This window comes from Oncorhynchus kisutch, linkage group LG9 (genome assembly GCF_002021735.2).
Source record: "Oncorhynchus kisutch isolate 150728-3 linkage group LG9, Okis_V2, whole genome shotgun sequence".
Taxonomy (NCBI): domain Eukaryota; kingdom Metazoa; phylum Chordata; class Actinopteri; order Salmoniformes; family Salmonidae; genus Oncorhynchus; species Oncorhynchus kisutch.
Genome location: NC_034182.2, coordinates 41,576,160 through 41,602,280, shown reverse-complemented (window position 1 = coordinate 41,602,280; position 26,121 = coordinate 41,576,160). Strand labels below are relative to the sequence as shown.

Sequence of the window (26,121 nt, the reverse complement as noted above, 5' to 3'; positions counted from 1 at the left end):
CAACCCCCCATTTTACCATATAAATCTCTGCATACTCGCGCATGCGCGTTACGCAATCTACCGGATAGCGAGGTAGGGGAGCTGTACTAATGGCGGAGAACGTACGGTCGCCTTTTGAGTACCGGGAGCCACCGACCCTCGACAGCGACGGGGATGGGAGCAAACCGCCTTTGCCGCCCCGGGGGTGAGATAAATAACGTATTGGGGATTTTTTTGGATCACTTGTTAGCTACTTGTTTAAAAGTGAAGTCGATTGCAAGCCCTGCCTGAGCGGGTGTGTTTGTTTAGTATCCATCCTTGTGTTGATTCTGCTGAGGAAAAAAAATTAAAACGGCGAAAGTGTTTTTTCGCTTCAGGATCAATAGCTACCTAGTTACTGTTAATTTTTATTATTATTTTTTATTTACACCCTGTCACTGTTGATTATCCGTATGTTTTTGAGCTTTCGTTTGAGAGCTGGCCAGCTGTAATGTCCTGTCTGTTATTTAATTAGCCAGCTAGCGAACTATTAGCCATCTGTTAGTTAGCTAGCTGGCTAGTTACATCTGCACACGGTAGTCATAGCTAGCTAGCTAGCTAAACAGATTAAATTGCATTATGGCTAGCTTTGCTTGATTTTGATAGCTAGCTAACTCGAAAGCGATATGGCTCGTTATTTTAGGAATATAGGCATTACAATCATATGTTTTCCAGATATTCTGGTACTGTAGTTAGCTATGTGCTACTAGCATCTTCATTCAAACTGATGTTGTTGGGTGGAAATCCGTCAGTTACATTAGGCATCACTTTCACTGTGTAGATCTGACTGACTTGTGGTCTACTGTATAATGAGGGATGCAAAGGCGTACTGTCTCTCAAGTGTGTGTGTGTGTGTGTGTGCGTGCGTGTGTGTGGGGGGGGGGCGGCATTTTAAATATGCCTGGTTATTGAGGTTTGTCAAATGGCTACAATTATTGAAAAGTATAATATTTCACCAGCTATTATATATACATTTTGTTTCCAATATATTATATGATTGTCTCATACTTTATGGATTTTATTCCATTTTGTTTGTACAATTGTAATCAATAAATATAAATGGCCCAATTTCCCCAAGAGCATCTAAAAGGCTACGTTCATCATTAGAATCATTATTAAATCGCCAAGTTGTTTCCAAAAAGCATCATTATTGAAGTTGCACTTGAAAACAAATATTCAGATGATATTTTTCACATGCGCTAGATTATTAAAAAAATATTATTTAACTGGACAAGTCCGTTAAGAATACATTCTTATTTACAGTGACGGCCAAACCCGGACGACACAGGCAAATTGTGTGCCGCCCTATGGGACTCCCAATCATGGTCGGTTGTGATACAGCCTGGAAATACAACAGGTGTAGACTTTAATGTGAAATGCCTAGTTTCCCAACAATGCAGATTTAAAAAGTAAGAAAATTGAGCCAAAAAAAGGACTTAGTAACACAATAAAATGACAATAACAAGACTATTTACAAGGAGCACTAGTATGGTGTGTGTGTCGGTGTAGTATGTGTGGATAGAGTCCAGTGAGTGTGCATAGAGCCAATGCAAAAGCAAAAGGGGGTCAATGCAAATTGTCCAGGTAGCCATTTTATTGGCTGTTCAGCATTATTATGGCATGGGGGTAGAAGCTGTTCAGGAACCTTTTGGGTCAATACTGGGTGCTCTGGTACCGCTTGCTGTGCGGTAATGGAGAGAACAGTCTATGACTAGGGTGGCTGGAGTCTTTGACCATTTTTAGGGCCTTCCTCTGACACCGCCTGGTATAGAGGCCCTGGATCGAAGGGAGCTCGGCCCCAGTGATGTACTGGGCTATACGGTCTACCCACTGTAGCGCCTTGTGGTTGGACGCCACGCATTTGTCATACCAAGCGGTATTGCAGCCAGTCACTCCATTACAGCCCCATCTACAGTGCCTTCAGGAAGTATTCACACCCCTTGACTTTTTACAACATTTGTTAGGTTACAGCCATATTCTAAAATGGATTTAAACAATAACAATTCCTCAGCAATCTACACACAATACCCCATAATGACAAAGCGAAAAACATGTGTTTTGAAATTTTAGCAAATGTATAGAAATAAAAACAGATGCCTTATTTACATATGTATTCAGACTCTTTGCAATGAGACTCAAAATTGAGCTGTGTGAGCAGGAGTCCACCTGTGATAAATTCAATTGGTTGCACATAATTTGGAAAGGCACACAACCATCTATATAAGGACCCACAGTTGACAGTGCATGTCACAGCAAAAACCAAGCCATGAAGTCGATGGAATTGTTCGTAGAGCTCCGAGACAGAATTGTGTCAAGGCACAGATCTGACGAATGGTATCAAAAAAATGTCTGCAGCATTGAAGGTCCCCAAGAACAAAAGTGCACTTCCATCATTCTTAAATGGAATACGTTTGAAACCACCAAGACTCTTTGTAGAGCTGGCCGCCTGGCCAAACTGAGCAATCGGGGGAGAAGGCCCTTGGTCAGGGAGGTGACCAAAAATCTGATGGTTACTCAGACAGACCTCCAGGGTTCCTCTATGGAGATGGGAGAACCTTCCAGAAGGACAACCATCTCTGCAGCACTCCACCAATCAGGCCTTTTATGGTCAAGGGGCCAGACGGAATCCACTCGTCAGCAAAAGGCACATGACAGACTGCTTGGAGTCATCTAAAGACCCCCAGACCATGAGAAACAAGATTCTCTGGTCTGATGAAACCAAGATTGAACTCCTATGCCTGAATGCCAAGCTGGGGGAAACCTGGCACCATCCCTACGGTGAATCATGGTGGTGGCAGCATTATGCTGTGGGGATGTTTTTCACCGGCACGGACTGGGAGGATCGAGGCAAAGAGATCCTTGATGAAAACCTTCTACAGAGTGCTCGGGACCTCAGACTGGGGCAAAGGTTCACCTTCCAACACTAAAATTAACCTAAGCACACAGTCAAGACAGTGCAGGAGTGGCTTCGGGACAAGTCTCTGAATGTACTTGAGTGGCACAGCCAGAGCCTGGACTTGAACTCGATCTAACATCTCTGGAGAAACCTGAAAATAGCTGTGCATCAATGCTCTCCATTCAACCTGACAGAGCTTGAGAGGATCTGCAGAGAAGAATGGGAGAAATTCCCCAAATACAGATGTGCCAAGCCTGTAGCGTCATACCCAAGTAACACTGGAGGCTGTAGTCGCTGCCAAAGGTGCTACAACAAAGCACTGAGTAAAAGGTCTGACTACTTATGGAAATGTAATATTTCTTTGTTTTTTTTAGTGTATACATTTGCAAAGAAAATAAAACCTGTCTGTTTGTCTCTCTGTCTGTGTGTCTGTCTGTCTGTGTGTCTGTCTGTGTGTCTCTGTGTCCTGTCTGTCTGTCTGTCTCTCTGTCTGTCTCTCTGTCTGTGTGTCTGTCTGTCTGTCTGTGTGTCTCTGTGTCCTGTCTGTCTGTCTGTCTGTGTCTCTGTCTGTCTCTCTGTCTGTCTCTCTGTCTGTGTGTTCTGTCTGTCTGTCTGTCTGTCTGTCTGTCTGTCTGTCTGTCTGTCTGTCTGTCTGTCTGTCTGTCTGTCTGTCTGTCTGTCTGTCTGTCTGTCTGTCTGTCTGTCTGTCTGTCTGTCTGTCTGTCTCTCTGTCTGTCTCTCTGTCTGTGTGTCCTGTCTGTCTGTCTGTCTGTCTTCGGAAAGTGTTCAGACCCCCTTGACTTTTTCCACATTTTGTTAAGTTACAGCCTTATTCTAAAATTGATTTTTTTTTTAAAGAGAATAATCCTCAGCAATCTACACACAGGGCAAAGGGATTTCTGTTTTTATTTTTAATACATTTGCAAACATTTCTAAACTTTTTTATTTGCTTTGTCATTATGGGGTATTGTGTGTAGATTAATGAGAAAATCTATTTAATCCGTTTTAGAATAAGGCCGGAACGTAACAAAATGTGGACAAAGAAAAGGGGTCTGAATGCACTGTGCACGTGTTTTTAATTTGACCTTTTATTTAACTAGGCATGTCGGTTAAGAACAAATTCTTATTTTCAATGACGGCCGAGGAACAGTGGGTTGACGGCCTAGGAACAGTGGGTTAACTGCCTAGGAACAGTGGGGTTAACTGCCTAGGAACAGTGGGGTTAACGGCCTTGTTCAGGAGCAGAACGACAGAGTGTTTTACCTTGTCAGCTCAGGGAATCAAACTAGCAACCTTTCGGTTACTGGCCCAATGCTCTAACCACTAGGCTACCTGCCGCCCAATTACTTATGTAAATGGGATATTTTAAGATTTTTTTATTGTTAATACATATTGTGTGTGTATATTGATGGGGGCCAGCTCGGGGATTCAATCTTGCAACCTTCCAACACTCTAACCACTAGGCTCCCTGCCAGGGGCAGAACGACAGATTTTTACCTTGTCAGCTCAGGGAATCAAACTAGCAACCTTTCGGTTACTGGCCCAACACTCTAACCACTAGGCTCCCTGCCAACCCAAATGTAACGTAGGATTCCCGGAATATTATCTATATAATTATTATAATTTAATTATCAGTAGTTTAACTACAATAAAACAAAAATACACAGGCTAATTTCATTGTGAAAATACAGTTGATCGTTGGTAATGCCACATTGAATGATTTAAGGAAATTAGCCAATTTGTATTTAATTTTTTATTTATTTGCATCTGAAATAACAAAATGTTTATAGCTTATTCTTTTAACATCGAATAGGTTATAAATAAATTATTATTGTTATTAGCTGATCAAACTTTTATTTCTCACCAGAATGAGGGTGTGATTTGGGAGATTCGGCTCCGTCTGGGCCTTCACCAGGTCCATAGGGCGGCAGGGTAGCCTAGTGGTTAGAGCGTTGGACTAGTAACCGGAAGGTTGTGAGTTCAAAACCCCCGAGCTGACAAGGTACAAATCTGTCGTTCTGCCCCTGAACAGGCAGTTAAACACACTGTTCCTAGACCAGTTAACCCACTGTTCCTAGATCAGTTAACCCACTGTTCCTAGGCCGTCATTGAAAATAAGAATATGTTCTTAACTCACTTGCCTGGTAAAATAGACCTAAGATACTGGCCTGTGTGTGTGCTGTCGCTGTTCACGCCATTGGTGAGATACAGATTGTGGCCAAACAATTTAGCCAAGGCCAGTTCAGTTGCCTCACTGCAACCACAATGTCTGCCCCGTTGTCTGTGGTGATACAGTAGACTTTATTTTCGTCAAGGGGCCAGTCAAGCTATCCCCAACGCGGGACTTCGGCCAGGGTGTCAGCTGTGTGGGAATGTTTTCGAGAGAGTCTTGGGACAGTCTTTCGAGAGAGAGTGCACTCTCAGACTCATGTAAGGAGTCATATTTACACTTTAGTGCAGAACAAAAATAATTACACTTTCTTTTTTTTTTGCTTGCTAGGCGAGACATCTTTTTCACCTCACTCCTCCGATCTACTGTAACAATGGAAAAAGGTCAGAGGTGAAGAGCAGAGGCTATCCACCCACCCCCAGCCTGTAGGCTATAGGCTCTATAGTTGACCTCAGTCCCCACTTTCCACTCCACCCCTCGTCTTTTGGAATGGACTGATTTGACCTTCAGAGATTCTCTCCTGTCCGTGATAGAGCGGCTTTGCTGATTGCGCCACGTTTTAAAAGATGGTTAGACAGAGGAGGTGACGACGAATACAATTTTAACAGACGGTCTAAGTTAACAAAAGCAATACCATACAAATCAATAGTTAAACACTCCTGCTATGAGTGAAGGAGATATACGTTTAAAAAAAGTTGACGAAACATTTTATGGAAGAAAAAAAAAAAGATGGTTGACGGCTATTTTATTTTCCTGATGGTCAACATCCAAAACCGACAATGTCACAGTTATCCAATTACCGTCACAGCCCTAGCTGTAGGCTTACTTGGGGTTATTTTGATGGTAAAAAAAAATGGCCTATTCATAAGGTTGCAGATGTAAATGAAATTTATCTAGAAATGTCATTCTTGTCATGTACAAAATAAATCTGTCAGTTCTATTCAGAAAAACGTGTATTTTCTTATTTAATTTGAAATGTTCTAAATCTGAAGGAACCCCTGGGGTGTGTTTTGTAGGAGGGGGTGTGTCAGGAAAAGGAAGGGTACCCCTGTGAAAGTGTGTGACCGGGCCTACGTGACAGAGGATGAAGAGGAGGAGGAAGAGGAGAGTCTGTCTGAACACAGCTACAGTCCAGGTAAACACACACACACACACACACACACACACACACACACACACGTGTTGCATGGTATACCGGTACTACGATAATGTCACCAGAACGTTATGAGACTACCATTTTAGAAAACTGTAGAACCGTTGCGTAGGTAGTACTGGCCCCGCCGATCTGTTTATAAAATTACATTTCAGTAATATTTTTTTTTTAAACATTTGCAACAGCAGCTAGTTTCTTATATGCGCCGGTCCAATAATGGCCACTTCACATGCATTCACACACCCTCGGTGCAGACCCCAATAATCATTCTGCTGTTACCTTTGTACATTGGGACAGCGCAAGCAAAGTTGATGCGTTGTATCGGGGATGCAAACCCGTCACTTTTCAGAGATTTTTATTTATTTATTTTATTTTTTTTACATTTATTTGCATTTTGATTTCATTAGGTCATCCACGTGAATTGTGTACTAGAATAAAACACGCAATTTTTTTTGGGGGGGGGGGGGGGGGGTTGCACAGACAGTGTATCACCATTGAGCCGTAAGAGAGGCTGATCTTCTCCCTGTGCGATCACTACCGTCGCTCTTGAAATGAATGACTGAGTGCATCCTGAATGACTGAATGCATCCTGAATGACTGAATGCATCCTGAATGACTGAATGCATCCTGAATGACTGAATGCATCCTGAATGACTGAATGCATCCTGAATGACCGAGTGCATCCTGAATGACCGAGTGCATCCTGAATGACCGAATGCATCCTGAATGACCGAATGCATCCTGAATGACTGAATGCATCCTGAATGACTGAATGCATCCTGAATGACTGAATGCATCCTGAATGACTGAATGCATCCTACAAATAGAATATCAGAGAGTTCAGATGTCATCTTTTCTTTTTTCTTTCTTGTAAATGTTATAATTGTATAACTAAGCACAAAGGTTTAAGAAAATGAACCAATACTACCAATTTCCCGGGTATAGGTAGTAATATACTTGTTTTCAAAAGTGGCCATGAAAATATTACTCTCAATGCATTCAATGAAGGTAGATCTTAGTTCATTCCAAAATAAAATTGGATGTTAGGTCGTCACAGTCAGGCAATTTATTTAAGGCTGGTTCCTTTGCAGCTGTAGCCAATTCCTCTATTTTAAGCTCTGCCTCGCAAAACTCATTCAATCCTTGTCTATTGTAGGAATATGCCTTTTTGAGTTTTCTCAAAAAAGTAATTGCCCTTATTAGGGAAGTAGGATGAAGAAGAAAAAAAATGTCTGTAGCAATCAACTTTGGTTCTGTTTTTTTTTTTCAATCCCATTGAACATACAAAATAATTAATAGCATTCCTTTCCTGACACCACCTTTTTTCAAGGCTGCTAAAGTAAGAGGTGATTTATTCTCGTTTTATCCACTTTGCCGTTGATCATACGTCATACGTGATACATCATACATCATACGTCATACGACATCATACGTCATACATCATACGACGTAATACGATGTCATACGTCATACGACATCATACATCATACGTGATCGGGCGGCAGATATGTCATATCAGAATGAGTACTTCGTCATACATCACGCGTGTGAAGCCTAGTTCACGCTACCCATAAGCACTCCGTTACGTTGCGCCAGATGTCGTGCATTTCAATGGGGACGTCCACAACGGAGTGGAATCGCAACGCCATCCTTGCAGTTGGAGGCTCTGTTACGAGACGGACAACGCATACTCCAGCCGGAGTCGGTCGAAGAACAGGAAGTTGCCAAACTACAGAAGAAGATAACAATTTGCTTTTCTGTGATGGCTTTATGGGATAGCTAGCAACAATTATACATTACTGTAAGTGTGTACAATGTTTTTTAAATATTTATAGTAATGTTAAATAATACACATTACAGTGTATTCAGAAGTATTCAGACACCTTCACCTCTTCCACATTTTGTTACGTTACAGCCTTATTCTAAAAATGTATTTTATTTGATTTCTCATCAATCTACACACAATACCCTATAATGACAAAGCAAACACACAGGTTTTTAGAAATTGTTGCTAATTTATTCGAACCAAACTGAAATGTCACATTTCCATACAGTTGAAGTTGGAAGTTTACGTACATTTTTTTCAACCACTCCACAAATTTCTTGTTAACAAACTATAGTTTTGGCAAGTCGGTTAGGACATCTACTTTGTGCGTGACACAAGTAATTTTTCCAACAATTGTTTACAGACAGACTATTTCAATTTTAAGCTTCATGAGGCAGGGAAATTATGTGGATATATTGAAGCAACAGCTCAAGACATCATCAGTCAGGAAGTTAAAGCTTGGTCACAAATGGGTCTTCCAAATGGACAATGACGCCAAGCATGCTTCCAAACTTGTGGCAAAATTAAGGACAACAAAGTCAAGGTATTGGACGTGGCCATCACAAATCCCTGACCTCAATCCTATAGAAAATATGTGGGCAGAACTGAAAAAGCACGTGCGAGCAAGGAGGCCCTACAAACCTGACTAACAAATGTAAAACATACAGGGTTTGTAAAATGTATAAAAGTTCAGAAATGTTGTGAAACAGCACAGTTATCAATAGAAATCAACCTGGACGGACATCAGAAATAGAGGAAGGACTAAGAACAAACACAATATAACTATTGTAAAATAAATGTGTATAATATGTATAAACTGAAGGTAGAAGCCTGCGTGTTATAGTTCATTAGTTTACTCCAATTGGGGGAGGGGCGGTAGGGTTTGGGGAATAATAAAGGTATTTTCTTTTTTTAAGTGTATTTACACCAAAAATATATGGATGGGGTGACTGGGAATGATGCAGACAATTACATTGAAGGAAGCAATGTAAAGCTGATCAACCCTTTTAAGAGGAAAAAATAATTAGATATAAATATATCTATCTCTTGTGAATTAGCACACATTTTCATGAATTTTATAATCCAAATTGTAGTCGATTTTAAATGAATCCCGGGCTGCTAATTATTGGTTTGATTACAAACAACGGTGTTCAGTCATATTACCCAGCAAGCTAATAACCTGGTTACTTGACCAGTAGGTCTTGTCTATTGAGTACCCCAGTATGAGTCATAATACCCACAAAACCTAGCGGTAAAACCCAGAAATGGTTCCAATTGTTTTTTCACCATTCATTTTTTTTCCGTTGGGGATTTTTAGAACTATGTCATAAAAGGTGAGGTTTTGAGAACCGTATAAATCTCTCTAGGACAAGGGTATTTCTTTGAATCCATATATTTGTCTGTAATTGCCACCCCAAAAAGTCTATGCTAATTAGCCGCCAATGTGGCTATCATACAGAACTACACATCCTGTCACAAGCTTTGAGGTAATCACTCAAGTTGCTGGGTGGGGTTGAAACCTCCACATTTCTCCATGCAAACTCTCATCGACAATAGCAACTAACCTAGCAAGTAGATATCATAGCCTTTTTTTAGTTTCTTGTGTAAATAATTGATATTGTATATTTCTCGTGTGTATTCTTGTTTTTCTACATTTTTAACTTACCTAGCTAGCTACCTTAGCATTTTTTTTGTATTACTAGAATTGAATTTACCCTGGCTCTTGTAGCCAACTAGCTAACCTTAGGTCTCTCCATCAAGCAGAAGCAAGGATGGTTCTGTGCTATGTACCGGACTGTAACTACTACTCCGATAGGCACTGGAAGTGATGTACTCTCTCACTCACTCACTCACTCACTCTGGGGGTAAGACGTAATTTAAACATCACAGATATAAATTCCTGCTGTATCCATGATAAAATGCAACGTGAACTGTTGTACTACTGAATGAGACTGTTCCTTTGTGATTGAACTTATGTTTACTACATTACTTTAGTTAGCAGCTTTGAGCTACAGTTGTGTGTTATATAGCCTATTTTGGCAGCCTAGTGTGTGTGTGTGTACACTATATGGAATATTTTTGGAGCAGTGGCTTCCCTGAAAACAGGTACTGACAGGAGGAGCGATATGAGTCTGTCAGAGGTCGTCACGCTGGATGGGGATGGAGGCTTTGGTGTCCCCTTCTGGTAATGTGGATCTGACCTTGGACCTGGTGCCAGTAAGGATGGTCTTCACGGAGGTGGTAAGAACCTCCCATCCTTGATGTAAAAAAAAAAATCCTTTAACTTCACTGCCTCTTCAATGATAAGGTCCCTGGCACCATAGGGACACTTGACTTCCAGACCGTCCAATGAGGCACCCAGGATCCAGGACCATGTGACTCAAAGCCCTAACTCCTTCAAACCCCCCATTTTGAATGCCTTGATTCCCTCCTCTTTATCTCTGCCCCACTTTACAGACAACACCCCATCCAACAACTGATCTGAGGACCCCTTTCAGCAGTGATGGAGTAACGAGCTTGGCCCTAACCACTGCTCCATCATTGCTGTCTGTCAACCTCCCTCTCCTCAATGTGTGCCAGTTGGGGTTGGTGCACTGCCTTATAGCCTCCTGCTGCTCCAATGACTGCGCCATGCTAGCCAGGATGCCTGCATGCCCCAGACGGGGATGACAGACGGGGATGACAGGGAGGGTAGCCGTTGTTCTGGCTCAGGTTTAAGGAGACATGGCATTCCACTGAACCTGCCCCGGAGATGGTTCCTTAGACACTGAAGATCCTCCTCTGGGGGCTGTAGGGACAGAGGGTTGTAGTAGACTTCAGCCGGGTACATGTACTCCAGTTGACTGCACCTCGTTGGGCACGGCTGGCTTCCTCCACTCGCATTCCACAACCGCCAAAATAGGCTGCAGGCTACACTGATGAGCTCCACGGAGGCTTTTACATGTTGGAGAGAGAATCCCCTGGTCACCTATAGAAACATGCCAACAGGAAGTGGTCACCTATAGAATCCTACCAACAGGAAGGAGGTTAAATGCACCTTGAAATGCCTTTGTTGTAAAAAAAAAAAGTGCAATATAAGTAAAGTTTGATTTGATGACATTACAGCGTTAGAATATTTTATACAATTCCATTAACCTTTTTTTTAATTGATAACTTGGGAATTTATCACTTGACAATGTCAATCCTATAGTGTGACGGATTCTATAAATCCAGACAGTGAATGCATGTACCACTCTGAATTAATAAATACTGTGCCTGTTGAAGAAGTGTCTCTGGTCATGAAACTACATTACGGACTGAATGTCTAAACTAAGTACATTCTGAATATCTATGCGTTTAGATTCATTCTCATCAATGACAACATTCTAGAACTGAGTTATCACGTATCTAAGTTTGGTATCCGGGTTAATCTGGTTAATGATTAAGTGGCTCTTTCCTTGGAGAATGCTGACAGCTGGATAGAACACAGTGTATTGCTAAGATGCACAAACTTAACGTAATAGCTACAGTCACCGACACAGGATGTCCTTTTTCCCCTCACGCTGGCCCTGAGCAAACTGCTAGGTCCCTCACTATAGCTGCACTTCTCCACGTGGCCAGACTGATGATGGTTTTCTCCACATGGCCAGACTGATGCTGGTCTCCTCCACGTGGCCAGACTGATGCTGGTCTTCTCCACTTGGCCAGACTGATGCTGGTCTTCTCCACATGGCCAGACTGATGCTGGTCTTCTCCACATGGCCAGACTGATATTGGTCTTCTCCACGTGGCCAGACTAATGCTGGTCTTCACATGGCCAGACTGATGCTGGTCTCCTCCACATGGCCAGACTAATGCTGGTCTCCTCCACTTGGCCAGACTGATGGTGGTCATCCTTGGAAAAAGCCATGTGTGTGTGAAATAGACACCAATGTCGACATACTGTACAAACAATTATCAAGTCTAAGTCATCCAAAATATGTGTAACTAGCTAGCTAAAGTTTTGTCGGTCGCTAGTTTAAGACCGAGACATGGGACAGGAGAAGTTCAACACTTTTTAGTCAATTCATTTCAATACAGCACGTGTGTTCATCGTGGGATTGGGCACCGATCTCTGATCGAGTAGCTGACCGTGTCGGCTAGAGGTGACGTGCGGGAGCTTCCTGCAGGAATTTGTGGTGTTTCTGAGGTATTCTCCGTTTGCTAATTAGCATTTCACTTTCTTAAAAAAATATATATATTGATGACTCAAATTGTCAGAGGAGAGAGATTTCCACGGTTATCAAACAGCAACGCCAAGCCTAAACAGGACACATACTTGGTGGGAAAATGATTGGAACAATTCATGTGTTTGACTGCAAGGTTTTATGGGTATTATGAAGCGTCCGACTGTGGTGGAGTATATAGGAACACATTTGGGATGGTATTGGCACAGGAAGAAAGGGGAAAAGGGGTCTGCTACTCGAGATGTATATCAAAGGTAGAATTCATATAGGCCTTAATGGTAGAATTCACATAGGCCTTAATGGTAGAATTCACATAGGCCTTAATGGTAGAATTCACATAGGCCTTAATGGTAGAATTCATATAGGCCTTAATGGTAGAATTCACATAGGCCTTAATGGTAGAATTCACATAGGCCTTAATGGTAGAATTCACATAGGCCTTAATGGTAGAATTCACATAGGCCTTAATGGTAGAATTCACATAGGCCTTAATGGTAGAATTCACATAGGCCTTAATGGTAGAATTCATATAGGCCTTAATGGTAGAATTCACATAGGCCTTCATGGTAGAATTCACATAGGCCTTAATGGTAGAATTCATATAGGCCTTAATGGTAGAATTCACATAGGCCTTCATGGTAGAATTCACATAGGCCTTCGTGGTAGAATTCACATAGGCCTTAATGGTAGAATTCACATAGGCCTTAATGGTAGAATTCATATAGGCCTTAATGGTAGAATTCACATAGGCCTTCATGGTAGAATTCACATAGGCCTTCATGGTAGAATTCATATAGGCCTTAATGGTAGAATTCACATAGGCCTTAATGGTAGAATTCACATAGGCCTTAATGGTAGAATTCACATAGGCCTTAATGGTAGAATTCACATAGGCCTTCATGGTAGAATTCACATAGGCCTTCATGGAAGCCTAAGCTTTGTTAAATGAATCTCCTGCTCCTTATTAAATGCTGTTTAACCGGGAGAAGACGTAGGGGCTGTGGGGGCCGACGCCCACTTTCTTAAAAGTTGGGAGCCGTGTGTGTGTGGTGGAGCGAGAGGGATACTGGTGTTTGTTTGTGTGTGAGAGAGAGAGAAATGAGTAAAGATGGTGTTATGCAGTGTTCTCCCCCTCACTGCCAAAAATGACATGCAGATCATTATACGGTTATCTATTCCGTCCTACAGCCCTATCATGTGTCAAGTAGTGTGTTGAAAGTGTTCTGCTGTTCTTACTTGTTTCTGACTCTCCCAGGTGATGGACAGTACCCGGACGGAGCGGAGGACAGACTGCCTCCAACCGGAAGCCCTTATTACCTCGCCGACCCCTCCCAGCTCTGGTGAGCGAGAGACCGTAGGATCATGGAATAGACAACCAATGACAGACATGTCTTAGAGAAATCAATCAAATGTCTGTAGTTGCATTGAGACTGCAGTGTATGGGTCAACCTTACCTATTGCAGTGGTCACCAAGTCTTGGGAGGGCAGGCTTTTGTTCAAGCCCGGTGCTAACACACCTCACCAAGACCCTTGGTCGGTGAAATCGGGTGTGGTAGCTAGGCTGGAGCAAAAGGCTGTGTCTCCAGTGGATGGTGTGTGACTTTACTTTGTTCCTCCGTCCAGTGTGTCGGAGCTGGGCGAGGAGGGGGCGAGTGGGGTCCGGGGGCCAGTGCTCTTCCACCCCCCGCCCAACTGTAGGATCCGAGAGGTGCACTGCGGGAGTCAGGTGCGGCTGGTCGTCATAGCGATTCGAGACATCGCCAAAGGGGAGGAGATCACAGTGGACTACAGCCTGATGGACTGGGGAGAGAACGCCATGGTAACTAATGACTCTGATTACGTCGCCAGCTTGCCTCGTTGCAAACCCATTTCGGCTATTCTTACATTTCCTCCGTGAATGAGTGTTGTCAGAGGTCATGACGTCTGACCAACAGAAACCTCATACACAGCAAAATTGCCGTTGTTCTGGCATTACTACTAGTTGCTAGTTGTGTTCTTTCCTTGTTCTGTCCAAGTAACGATTGTGATTGGTTGGGCTCCATATTTGATTGTGACCTCAGCTTCATGTTTTTCTATTGGTTACTGTGCGGATTTATAAAGTTGCTCATTTGTTATGTTTTGGGATTTGTCTCCGAACAGGATGAAGAGCCTGGCCCCCACCCGCTGTCTCTCTCCGACTACCTCACCCCCTCCTGGTCCCTCTCCCCCTCCTCCTCCCCGCTAACCCACACTGAGCCCAGCGATTCGGACCGAGAGGAGGAGGAGGAAGACGACGATGACGACGAAGAAGAAGAGATGGAGGAGTTGAGGGGCCGCATGCTCCGCCGCCGAAAGAAGCGCAAAATAGCCACCCCCCCCGTCACCGCCAAGAAGAAGAGTGTCGCCACCCCCAGGGCCGGACCCGGGCGCCCCTGCTCATCCTCCTTCTCCCGGCTGGCTGCCTCCTCGACCTCGACCCCAACCGTGGCCCAGACCCCGTCTCAGCCCGTCACCCCACTGGCGCCCCCCACCACCAACATCAACAACAACATCAACATAAACATTGGCAGCTCCAGTGGGGCCACTGTCAGCCGACGGCAGCACTGCCCCTACTGCGGCCGCCACTACCGCTCTCTGGCACGCCACCTGGAGAAACACCATGCCAACCAGCCGGAGGTCAGGGCTGCCATGGAGCTATCCGCACTCCACACACACCCTTCCTCCTCTACCTCCTCCTCGCACGGCCACATCTTCGCCTCCCCCCAGCCCTCCTCTTCCTCTACTCCCGCCCCTCCCCCTCTTTTCTCCAGGGAGAGAGAGAGGGATGCGGTGGCCGCTCGAAGTTCCTCGGGGGCGGTCTCCTTTTCACTCTCGCTCTCCCCACCCTCGGCCTCTCAGTCGGCCGCGGCCAAAAAAGCCTCCAACGTATCGGTTCAGACGCCCAAGCCAGGCTCCGCCCCTGCAGTGGCCCCGGTGAAAAGTCCTCCCACATCCACGCCACCCAGGAGGGGCCGCAAGCCGAAGAGAGAGAAGGAGGAGCAGCAGAAAGCGGAGGAGTCCATCAGGAGCAAAGAGGAAGAGATACCTCCACCTCCTACCCCCAAGCCGGAGGAAGAAGAGCTGGATGAGGAGCTGAGTGGAGCGGGGACCGTAGAGAGTCCTGGGGACTGGAGTACACAGCTGGCTAGGTATGATGGTTAATATGGTTCTGCTACATTGGAAAGAGATGTTGGGCCTAAATTAAATGTTACATGTGAAGTTCTGAATTGAAATGCATATTTTGCCGTTCTATCAATATTATAATGGAGATGTGTGATGAAGAAATGTTCAGCGGTCTTCTTTTCAGCTTCTTCATCACCTGATTTACTTAATAAAAGGCACATGTCAATGGGTGGTCCAGGTATCCTCATGACATGGCACAAGTGGGTGGGGCTTCCTCTTATGTACTCTACTTCTCCTCTATTGTTCTCAACCGGGGGGGGCGATGACATCAGACCAACTACTTGAATGGCCTAATCAATGAAGTTTGCAGTTGTCAAAATAGTTTGATTCTGCAAAAAAAAAAAATTGGTCCTTAAGTGTATACGTGGGATATTGATTTTCAACAGGAAACGAAAAAAGATTGCTTTCAAATATTACATTTTGACATTTATTTTTTATTTTTTACTCTCTCCCTCCCTCCCTCTCTTCCTCTGTGTCGCTCTCTCTCTTTCTCTCTCTTTTTCTAGCTCCCACAGACACCACATGCCCCCTCTCCTCTCTTCCCTCTCCTGCCTGGTGCTCTACCTGAGCCGGCAGCAGCACTCTTCCTTCTTGTCTCTCACTCGCTCTCCCAGTTCGGCTGAGGCCTGGCGCCTCCTCTGCCATTCCAGCCTGGCGCTGCTCATCCTCTACAACCGCCACCGAGAGTGTGAAGTGGCCAAGCTCACCACCCAGGACTACCACAACCGCACCACCCCCCCAAGCCCCACTCTGACCCAGGCTAACACGGCCAACACCCCCCCGACAGGCATGGAGGCCATCCTCTCCCCCTTCGAGCATCAGGTGCTCTGCCACCTCCCCCGGGCAGGTGTGCTGGGCAAGAGGGGGCGCATCCAGCCCCTCATCCTGCCCCCGCACTGCGAGTCCTGCCTGGAGCTGCTCCTTCAGACCTCCTCCAACGTGGGCGTCGACCCCCACAGCCCCTACGTCTTCTCCCGGCCCTTCCATTCGCCCGCCACGCCGCTCCGGGGCACCGACCTACTGCGCAACCTGGCGCGGGCCAGCGGCGCCAAGAACCCCCGGGCGTTGACCCAGACACGGGCGCGCCAGCAGGTAGCCATTCTCACCCAGCTACTGCTCCTGGAGGAAGGCGAGGGGCAGGGCCAGCCGGGCGGGGCTGCCGCCAAGCGCCTGGAAGAATTCCTGCAGAGGGAGTACCACGTGACCCAGAGCTGCGCCACAATAGGCCGAGACCCGGCGCTGATGGGCCGTGTGGGCAGGGTGGTGATCTATGGGGAAAAGGAGGGGGTCCTCTTCAGAGGGATGAGTCTGCAGCACATCTGTCTAGAGCTGGATGGTAAGAGGAAACTACAGGGAACTGGGCTCTGGCGGGACCAAACTACCACACACTGCAAATCCATGGCACAGGGAATAAATCCATGGCTGAAGGGAATAAAGAAGAGTAGTTGCATTACATTTACATGTGAATTAGTAATCTCCCCATCTCATTGGGATGGAGGAATGATGGCTTTGTTACCAGGGAGGCATGGCAAGTATGCTGGTCATGCTCAGTAGGAATATGTTTACTAACTAGTATGCTGGTCATGCTCACTAGGGATATGTTTACTAACTAGTATGCTGGTCATGCTCACTAGGAATATGTTTACTAACTAGTATGCTGCTCACTAGGAATATGTTTACTAACTAGTATGCTGCTCAGTAGGGATATGTTTACTAACTAGTATGCTGCTCAGTAGGGAATTGTTTACTAACTAGTATGCTGCTCAGTAGGGATATGTTTACTAACTAGTATGCTGGTCATGCTCACTAGGAATATGTTTACTAACTAGTATGCTGCTCAGTAGGGATATGTTTACTAACTAGTATGCTGCTCAGTAGGGATATGTTTACTAACTAGTATGCTGCTCAGTAGGGAATTGTTTACTAACTAGTATGCTGCTCAGTAGGGATATGTTTACTAACTAGTATGCTGCTCAGTAGGGATATGTTTACTAACTAGTATGCTGGTCATGCTCACTAGGAATATGTTTACTAGTTGTAAGTTGGTAATAAAGCTGTGGTAAGGGATGTTTAGAGCTTTACACATGAAGGATGATTCTCCTCTCACTCGGACACAGCTGGGAACAAACATATTTGTCATTTTTTATTTTTTTATTTTGGGAAGCCAGCTGGGAGCAAACTTACCAGAACATTTTAAATAGATGGGAACTCTGAACAGGGTACCATTTTGTAATTGCATTGCCCTCCGTACAACGATCTGTCCTTCTCACAGACATTGTTACCAGACATCACGTCTTGGTGTTATATGATATGGTTTGCTCATTGTGTAGAGGAAAGAGGAAAAAATTGACCACAGTCTCCAAGCCTTTTACATTGTATAAGGCAGGTTATAGTGAATGAACAAAGCATGTTGTTCATGCTTTGTTCTTTCACTTTCTGTCTTCTATCCCTCCCAATGCTCTCTCTCTGTCTTCTATCCCTTCCCAATGCTCTCTCTGTCTTCTATCCCTTCCCAATGCTCTCTCTGTCTTCTATCCCTTCCCAATGCTCTCTCTCTGTCTTCTATCCCTTCCCAATGCTCTCTCTGTCTTCTATCCCTTCCCAATGCTCTCTCTCTGTCTTCTATCCCTTCCCAATGCTCTCTCTGTCTTCTATCCCTTCCCAACCCTCCTCTGTCTTCTATCCCTCCCAATGCTCTCTCTCTGTCTTCGATCCCTCCCAACGCTCTCTCTGTCTTCGATCCCTTCCCAACGCTCTCTCTGTCTTCTATCCCTTCCCAATGCTCTCTCTCTGTCTTCTATCCCTCCCAATGCTCTCTCTGTCTTCTATCCCTTCCCAACGCTCTCTCTCTGTCTTCTATCCCTTCCCAACGCTCTCTCTCTGTCTTCTATCCCTCCCAATGCTCTCTCTCTGTCTTCTATCCCTTCCCAATGCTCTCTCTGTCTTCTATCCCTTCCCAACGCTCTCTCTGTCTTCGATCCCTTCCCAACGCTCTCTCTCTGTCTTCTATCCCTTCCCAATGCTCTCTCTCTGTCTTCTATCCCTCCCAATGCTCTCTCTGTCTTCTATCCCTTCCCAACGCTCTCTCTCTGTCTTCTATCCCTTCCCAACGCTCTCTCTCTGTCTTCTATCCCTCCCAATGCTCTCTCTCTGTCTTCGATCCCTTCCCAATGCTCTCTCTGTCTTCTATCCCTTCCCAATGCTCTCTCTGTCTTCTATCCCTTCCCAACGCTCTCTCTGTCTTCGATCCCTTCCCAACGCTCTCTCTGTCTTCTATCCCTTCCCAATGCTCTCTCTCCGTCTTCTATCCCTTCCCAACGCTCTCTCTGTCTTCTATCCCTCCCAATGCTCTCTCTCTGTCTTCTATCCCTTCCCAATGCTCTCTCTCTGTCTTCTATCCCTTCCCAACGCTCTCTCTCTGTCTTCTATCCCTCCCAATGCTCTCTCTCTGTCTTCTATCCCTTCCCAACGCTCTCTCTGTCTTCTATCCCTCCCAATGCTCTCTCTGTCTTCTATCCCTTCCCAACGCTCTCTCTGTCTTCTATCCCTTCCCAATGCTCTCTCTCTGTCTTCTATCCCTTCCCAATGCTCTCTCTGTCTTCTATCCCTTCCCAACGCTCTCTCTGTCTTCTATCCCTTCCCAACGCTCTCTCTGTCTTCTATCCCTTCCCAACGCTCTCTCTGTCTTCTATCCCTTCCCAACGCTCTCTCTGTCTTCTATCCCTTCCCAACGCTCTCTCTGTCTTCTATCCCTTCCCAACGCTCTCTCTGTCTTCTATCCCTTCCCAACGCTCTCTCTGTCTTCTATCCCTTCCCAACGCTCTCTCTGTCTTCTATCCCTTCCCAATGCTCTCTCTGTCTTCTATCCCTTCCCAACGCTCTCTCTCTGTCTTCTATCCCTTCCCAATGCTCTCTCTCTGTCTTCTATCCCTCCCAATGCTCTCTCTGTCTTCTATCCCTTCCCAATGCTCTCTCTGTCTTCTATCCCTTCCCAATGCTCTCTCTCTGTCTTCTATCCCTTCCCAACGCTCTCTCTCTGTCTTCTATCCCTCCCAATGCTCTCTCTCTGTCTTCTATCCCTCCCAATGCTCTCTCTCTGTCTTCTATCCCTCCCAATGCTCTCTCTGTCTTCTATCCCTTCCCAACGCTCTCTCTGTCTTCTATCCCTTCCCAATGTTCTCTCTCTGTCTTCTATCCCTCCCAATGCTCTCTGTCTTCTATCCCTTCCCAATGCTCTCTCTCTGTCTTCTATCCCTTCCCAACGCTCTCCCTCCGTCTTCTATCCCTTCCCAATGCTCTCTCTCTGTCTTCGATCCCTTCCCAATGCTCTCTCTCTGTCTTCTATCCCTTCCCAATGCTCTCTCTCTGTCTTCTATCCCTTCCCAATGCTCTCTCTGTCTTCTATCCCTCCCAATGCTCTCTCTGTCTTCTATCCCTCCCAATGCTCTCTCTGTCTTCTATCCCTTCCCAACGCTCTCTCTCCGTCTTCTATCCCTTCCCAATGCTCTCTCTCCGTCTTCTATCCCTTCCCAATGCTCTCTCTGTCTTCTATCCCTCCCAATGCTCTCTCTCTGTCTTCTATCCCTTCCCAATGCTCTCTCTGTCTTCTATCCCTCCCAATGCTCTCTCTGTCTTCTATCCCTCCCAATGCTCTCTCTGTCTTCTATCCCTTCCCAACGCTCTCTCTCCGTCTTCTATCCCTTCCCAATGCTCTCTCTCCGTCTTCTATCCCTTCCCAATGCTCTCTCTGTCTTCTATCCCTCCCAATGCTCTCTCTGTCTTCTATCCCTTCCCAACGCTCTCTCTCCGTCTTCTATCCCTTCCCAATGCTCTCTCTCTGTCTTCGATCCCTTCCCAATGCTCTCTCTCTGTCTTCGATCCCTTCCCAATGCTCTCTCTCTGTCTTCTATCCCTTCCCAACGCTCTCTCTCCGTCTTCTATCCCTTCCCAATGCTCTCTCTCTGTCTTCGATCCCTTCCCAATGCTCTCTCTGTCTTCTATACCTTCCCAACCCTCCTCTGTCTTCTATCCCTCCCAATGCTCTCTCTCTGTCTTCTATCCCTTCCCAACGCTCTCGCTCCGTCTTCTATCCCTTCCCAACCCTCCTCTGTCTTCTATCCCTTCCCAATGCTCTCTCTCTCTGTCTTCTATCCCTTCCCAACGCTCTCTCTGTCTTCTATCCCTCCCAATGCTCTCTCTCTGTCTTCTATCCCTCCCAATGCTCTCTCTGTCTTCTATCCCTTCCCAACGCTCTCTCTGTCTTCTATCCCTCCCAATGCTCTCTCTCTGTCTTCTATCCCTTCCCAACGCTCTCTCTCCGTCTTCTATCCCTTCCCAATGCTCTCTCTGTCTTCTATCCCTCCCAATGCTCTCTCTGTCTTCTATCCCTTCCCAACGCTCTCTCTGTCTTCTATCCCTCCCAATGCTCTCTCTCCGTCTTCTATCCCTTCCCAACCCTCCTCTGTTTTCTATCCCTTCCCAATGCTCTCTCTCTGTCTTCTATCCCTTCCCAATGCTCTCTCTCTGTCTTCGATCCCTCCCAATGCTCTCTCTCTGTCTTCTATCGCTTCCCAACCCTCCTCTGTCTTCTATCCCTCCCAATGCTCTCTCTCTGTCTTCTATCCCTTCCCAACGCTCTCTCTGTCTTCTATCCCTCCCAATGCTCTCTCTGTCTTCTATCCCTTCCCAACGCTCCCTCTGTCTTCTATCCCTTCCCAACGCTCTCTCTGTCTTCTATCCCTCCCAATGCTCTCTCTGTCTTCTATCCCTTCCCAACGCTCTCTCTGTCTTCTATCCCTCCCAATGCTCTCTCTCTGTCTTCTATCCCTTCCCAACGCTCTCTTTCCGTCTTCTATCCCTTCCCAATGCTCTCTCTGTCTTCTATCCCTTCCCAATGCTCTCTCTCTGTCTTCTATCCCTCCCAATGCTCTCTCTCTGTCTTCTATCCCTCCCAATGCTCTCTCTGTCTTCTATCCCTTCCCAACGCTCTCTCTGTCTTCTATCCCTCCCAATGCTCTCTCTCTGTCTTCTATCCCTTCCCAACGCTCTCTCTCCGTCTTCTATCCCTTCCCAACCCTCCTCTGTTTTCTATCCCTTCCCAATGCTCTCTCTCTGTCTTCTATCCCTTCCCAATGCTCTCTCTCTGTCTTCGATCCCTCCCAATGCTCTCTCTCTGTCTTCTATCCCTTCCCAACCCTCCTCTGTTTTCTATCCCTTCCCAATGCTCTCTCTCTGTCTTCTATCCCTTCCCAATGCTCTCTCTCTGTCTTCTATCCCTCCCAATGCTCTCTCTCCGTCTTCTATCCCTTCCCAACGCTCTCTCTGTCTTCTATCCCTCCCAATGCTCTCTCTCCGTCTTCTATCCCTTCCCAATGCTCTCTCTCCGTCTTCTATCCCTCCCCAACGCTCTCTCCATCTTCTATCCCTACCCAACGTGCTCTCTCCGTCTTCTATCCCTACCCAACGTGCTCTCTCCGTCTTCTATCCCTACCCAACGTGCTCTCTCCGTCTTCTATCCCTACCCAACATGCTCTCTCCATCTTCTATCCCTCCCCAACGCTCTCATTCCGTCTTCTATCCCTACCCAACATGCTCTCTCCATCTTCTATCCCTCCCCAACGCTCTCTCTCCGTCTTCTATCCCTATCCAACAGTGATGTCAGGAAACTCTGCGGACTCCTTCTCAGACGACTCGGACGTGGAGGCAGAGAAGGTTAAGGAGAAGGTTAAAGAGAAGGTTAAGGAGAAGGTGGAGGAGAAGGAGAAGGTGGGGGAGGTGAAGAAGCAACCAGGTCAACCCCCCAGCAAGAATAAAGCCCCCGCTCCCTCCCCGGTCAACCCCTCGCTCCCTGGTGCCCACAAGAGGAGGATCATTCAGCCCAAATCCGGTATGTACAGTCTTATTTCAGTCTTATTTCTTCTACCAAATGTATCACCTATTCATACCTATCTGGGTGAATGTGTTTCGAACAATAGCCTCTTTAATACCCAATATTGCGCTACATCCATGCCAAGCCAGTGCGAGGCCAGCGTCAGACATGTTGGAAAATTGAGGGATTCAAACAAGCCAATCGATAACTTCCTCGCAGTTATCGAGTCCTTTCAGATCTACTCAAGTGTGCCGGACACATGGCTCCTCAGGCCACTGGGGTTCGAGCCCCGGGTCAGGTGACTCTGCCTACTTTTTGTGCTCCTCTCTCTATATCCCAAACCTGTACTTGTATAAACAAAACTATACAAAAATATGTAAGGGGATCAAAACGAGGTTTCATGAATATACTGTATATACAGTATATACAAGTGTTTTAGGGGTTAGGTACTCAGTGGGTATGGATTTGGAATTGGGGAAATTGATGTTCATGACTCTGTCCTGTGTTCCCAGGGAAGCGTGGGGTGCTGAAACGGCCCTGGTCGGAGGCGGAGCGCATCGCCGTGGAGACGCACCTGAAGAGGAACATCATGGAGCAGCGCGTGCCAGCCAAGGCGGACTGCGAGCGCTGCCTGCAGCTCTGTCCCCTGCTGGTCAGCAACCAGCGTGACTGGAGAGCCATCAAGTTCTACTGCCACAACCGTATCCAGCTACTGAAGAAGCAAGGCAGGAGGGAGAGGGCAGGGAACTCTGTTAGATAGAGATGGGAGAGAGCGAGAGAACTGACTTCAACCATCTGGAGTGGCCCTATTCTAGTCCTGGAGAAGTGCAGTCTGCTTGTTTTTCGTCCGAATTTACCTGACCTCTGACCTGACCTTAGAGGTCGTTCCTGGGACTAGGTGTGCACTATCAGTCCTAGCCCTGTAGCCCAGTAATGCAGTGTTGTCTTCATCAAGAATCAAGGAGAGAATTAACTGGGATTAGTTGAAATATCTCCTCTGATCAGGGGACATATCGACATAGTGTCTCAAAAGGGGTCTAGGAATCCTGTTTAAAACCGGGTTTTTAAAGACAACAAAAAAACTCCCAGCTCACAGTAGGTTTTAGCTTGGTAAGATACTGACCAGATAAACTCTGAACCAGGAGTAACATCAACTCCTAAAAAGGTTCATCTCAGCTGGTCGTCACGACAGTTTGAAGTACCGCAAAGGAAAGATGGTGATGAGTCTCATCGTTGTAAATTATGGGAAATAACCAATCACGAAGAGGCATGGCCAGCTGTGAACTGTATAGCACGTTTTCAGACACCCAGATGAACGTGACCGTACATCAAATGTTGCAATGATAAAACACTTGATATAATTTGTCTGACACGATCACTTTGCCTAACTCCTAATTATTGCCTAATATGTTGGCATGCATAACCTTCTTTTTTTTTTACCAATTCTGATGTTGTTGTTTTTTTAAAGCGGAAGTTTTATAATATGGTCGCTACTGTACGGTACTGTAGGCATCACGTCTCTTACTGATAATGTTGCATTAAAACCTATCATTTTCAACACCCAATCAAAGTTAACATAGGCCCGAAATACCTTCAGTGGCCCAATATTACTTAGGCATATTATTTAACAGTGTTGCAGGCCTTTAAATGATAACTGGTGAGGTCAGATCATGAGGTCTCTTAAATATCTGTCAACTAGTTTAGGTTTAATGCCTAGCTTTAATTTTTTTTATTTTACCCGTAAGAGTAGGAGTAAAATGTCTCTATTCTCAGCACTTACGACACATTTTCTACTCCTGAGACGCTTTGTGGATACGGGCCCTGGATTACGAAACAACAGTCCTAGAAGTTCCTGGAGAATCCCGAGTTTAAAACCCTTTTATTTCAATCTGTTGGAACAGTATACAGGGAAATGACTGAGAAAGTGAGGGAGTTCAGAGGAGTGGACCCCCACCTCCACTGAAAGCTGAAGACCAAATGTGAATATTACGTTGTCTTTACAAAGATGTAGGAAGAAACACATGGATTAAACCAATACGACCCCCCCACCACCACCACCCTAGAATGAGCATACATGTCATGTGGGAGGAGCTGTTTGATACATGTCATGTGGGAGGAGCTGTTTGATACATGTCATGTGGAAGGAGCTGTTTGATACATGTCATGTGGGAGGAGCTGTTTGATACTTGTCATGTGGGAGGAGCTGTTTGATACATGTCATGTGGGAGGAGCTGTTTGATACTTGTCATGTGGGAGGAGCTGTTTGATACATGTCATGTGGGAGGAGCTGTTTGATACTTGTCATGTGGGAGGAGCTGTTTGATACATGTCATGTGGGAGGAGCTGTTTGATACTTGTCATGTGGGAGGAGCTGTTTGATACATGTCATGTGGGAGGAGCTGTTTGATACTTGTCATGTGGGAGGAGCTGTTTGATACATGTCATGTGGGAGGAGCTGTTTGATACATGTCATGTGGGAGGAGCTGTTTGATACATGTCATGTGGGAGGAGCTGTTTGATACTTGTCATGTGGGAGGAGCTGTTTGATACATGTCATGTGGGAGGAGCTGTTTGATACTTGTCATGTGGGAGGAGCTGTTTGATACTTGTCATGTGGGAGGAGCTGTTTGATACATGTCATATGGGAGGAGCTGTTTGATACGTGTCATATGGGAGGAGCTGTTTGATACTTGTCATGTGGGAGGAGCTGTTTGATACATGTCATGTGGGAGGAGCTGTTTGATACATGTCATGTGGGAGGAGCTGTTTGATACATGTCATGTGGGAGGAGCTGTTTGATACATGTCATATGGGAGGAGCTATGGATAACTGACTGGCGTGAACTCTAACCATTACTATCACGGCCAGCTGTGTTTTTAACAGTGTCGATCAAAGTATTGGACCATGATGCACCAGTGAACTTGTTCACGCATAACTCTGTACCACGGTTTCAGTTAAACGAATATGAAACAAGGCACGCATACTTTAAATTGTGTATCATGTCTGGTTTTTTAGTTTTTTTTATATATTTTGTAGTCATTTTACTCGACAATATAATATGGTCTTGTTAGTAACAAATGTAAATACGTGTTAATCAAGAATGAAATTTGATGTAGTAGTGGTTATAAAGTTGGTCGTATTGTGCTAAGGTGTACATATTGTAAATACCACATTTTGAAGTGTTTTCTGAACCACAAATTGTAACGTGATATTTTGCACTATGGTAACAGAAGTAACAGAAACAGGTTATCTGCAGTACTGCAAAAACAAAATAAACAAAAAAATCTGAATAGTCTCGTGAAAATGAACATGTTGTCAGAACAATATTCCAAATGTGTTTTCTTGAAACAAATGTATCTATATCTAATACTGTTATGAGAATATCTCAGGTTGGGGCTCTAGTAAATGGTTTAATTGTTGAACAGGTGATACAGTATACAGTCACTACTACAGATAGATGGGATATAGTATACAGTCACTACTACAGATAGAGGGGATACAGTATACAGTCACTATTACAGATAGATGGGATACAGTATACAGTCACTATTACAGATAGATGTGATACAGTATACAGTCACTATTACAGATAGATGGGATACAGTATACAGTCACTACTACAGATAGAGGGGATACAGTATACAGTCACTACTACAGATAGAGGGGATACAGTATACAGTCACTATTACAGATAGATGGGATACAGTATACAGTCACTACTACATATATAGGGGATACAGTATACAGTCACCACTACAGATAGATGGGATACAGTATACAGTCAC

General features: G+C 45.3%; 1 protein-coding gene across 1 annotated transcript; it reads left to right on the top strand.

Annotated features, from left to right (window-relative positions):
- The first annotated feature begins 67 nt into the window (after window positions 1–67).
- LOC109876314 (uncharacterized) lies at window positions 68–25,626 on the top strand. The gene is made up of 8 exons (XM_020468747.2): window positions 68–184; window positions 6,101–6,219; window positions 13,523–13,607; window positions 13,891–14,086; window positions 14,407–15,434; window positions 15,975–16,804; window positions 22,121–22,354; window positions 22,849–25,626. Exons 1-8 carry the CDS (start codon window positions 90–92, stop codon window positions 23,094–23,096), a joined length of 2,835 nt encoding a protein of 944 aa, XP_020324336.1. The 5' UTR covers window positions 68–89; the 3' UTR covers window positions 23,097–25,626.
- Window positions 25,627–26,121: the final 495 nt, after the last annotated feature.

What these genes read in the sequence shown, in the direction of transcription:
- LOC109876314 (XM_020468747.2), top strand. Translation starts at nt 90, where the DNA reads ATGGCGGAGAACGTACGGTCGCCTTTTGAGTACCGGGAGCCACCGACC. An exon ending in CCGCCTTTGCCGCCCCGGGG is followed by an intron (nt 185 to 6,100) that starts GTGAGATAAATA and finishes TGTGTTTTGTAG; the next exon opens with GAGGGGGTGTGTCAGGAAAA. An exon ending in GATCATTCAGCCCAAATCCG is followed by an intron (nt 22,355 to 22,848) that starts GTATGTACAGTC and finishes CTGTGTTCCCAG; the next exon opens with GGAAGCGTGGGGTGCTGAAA.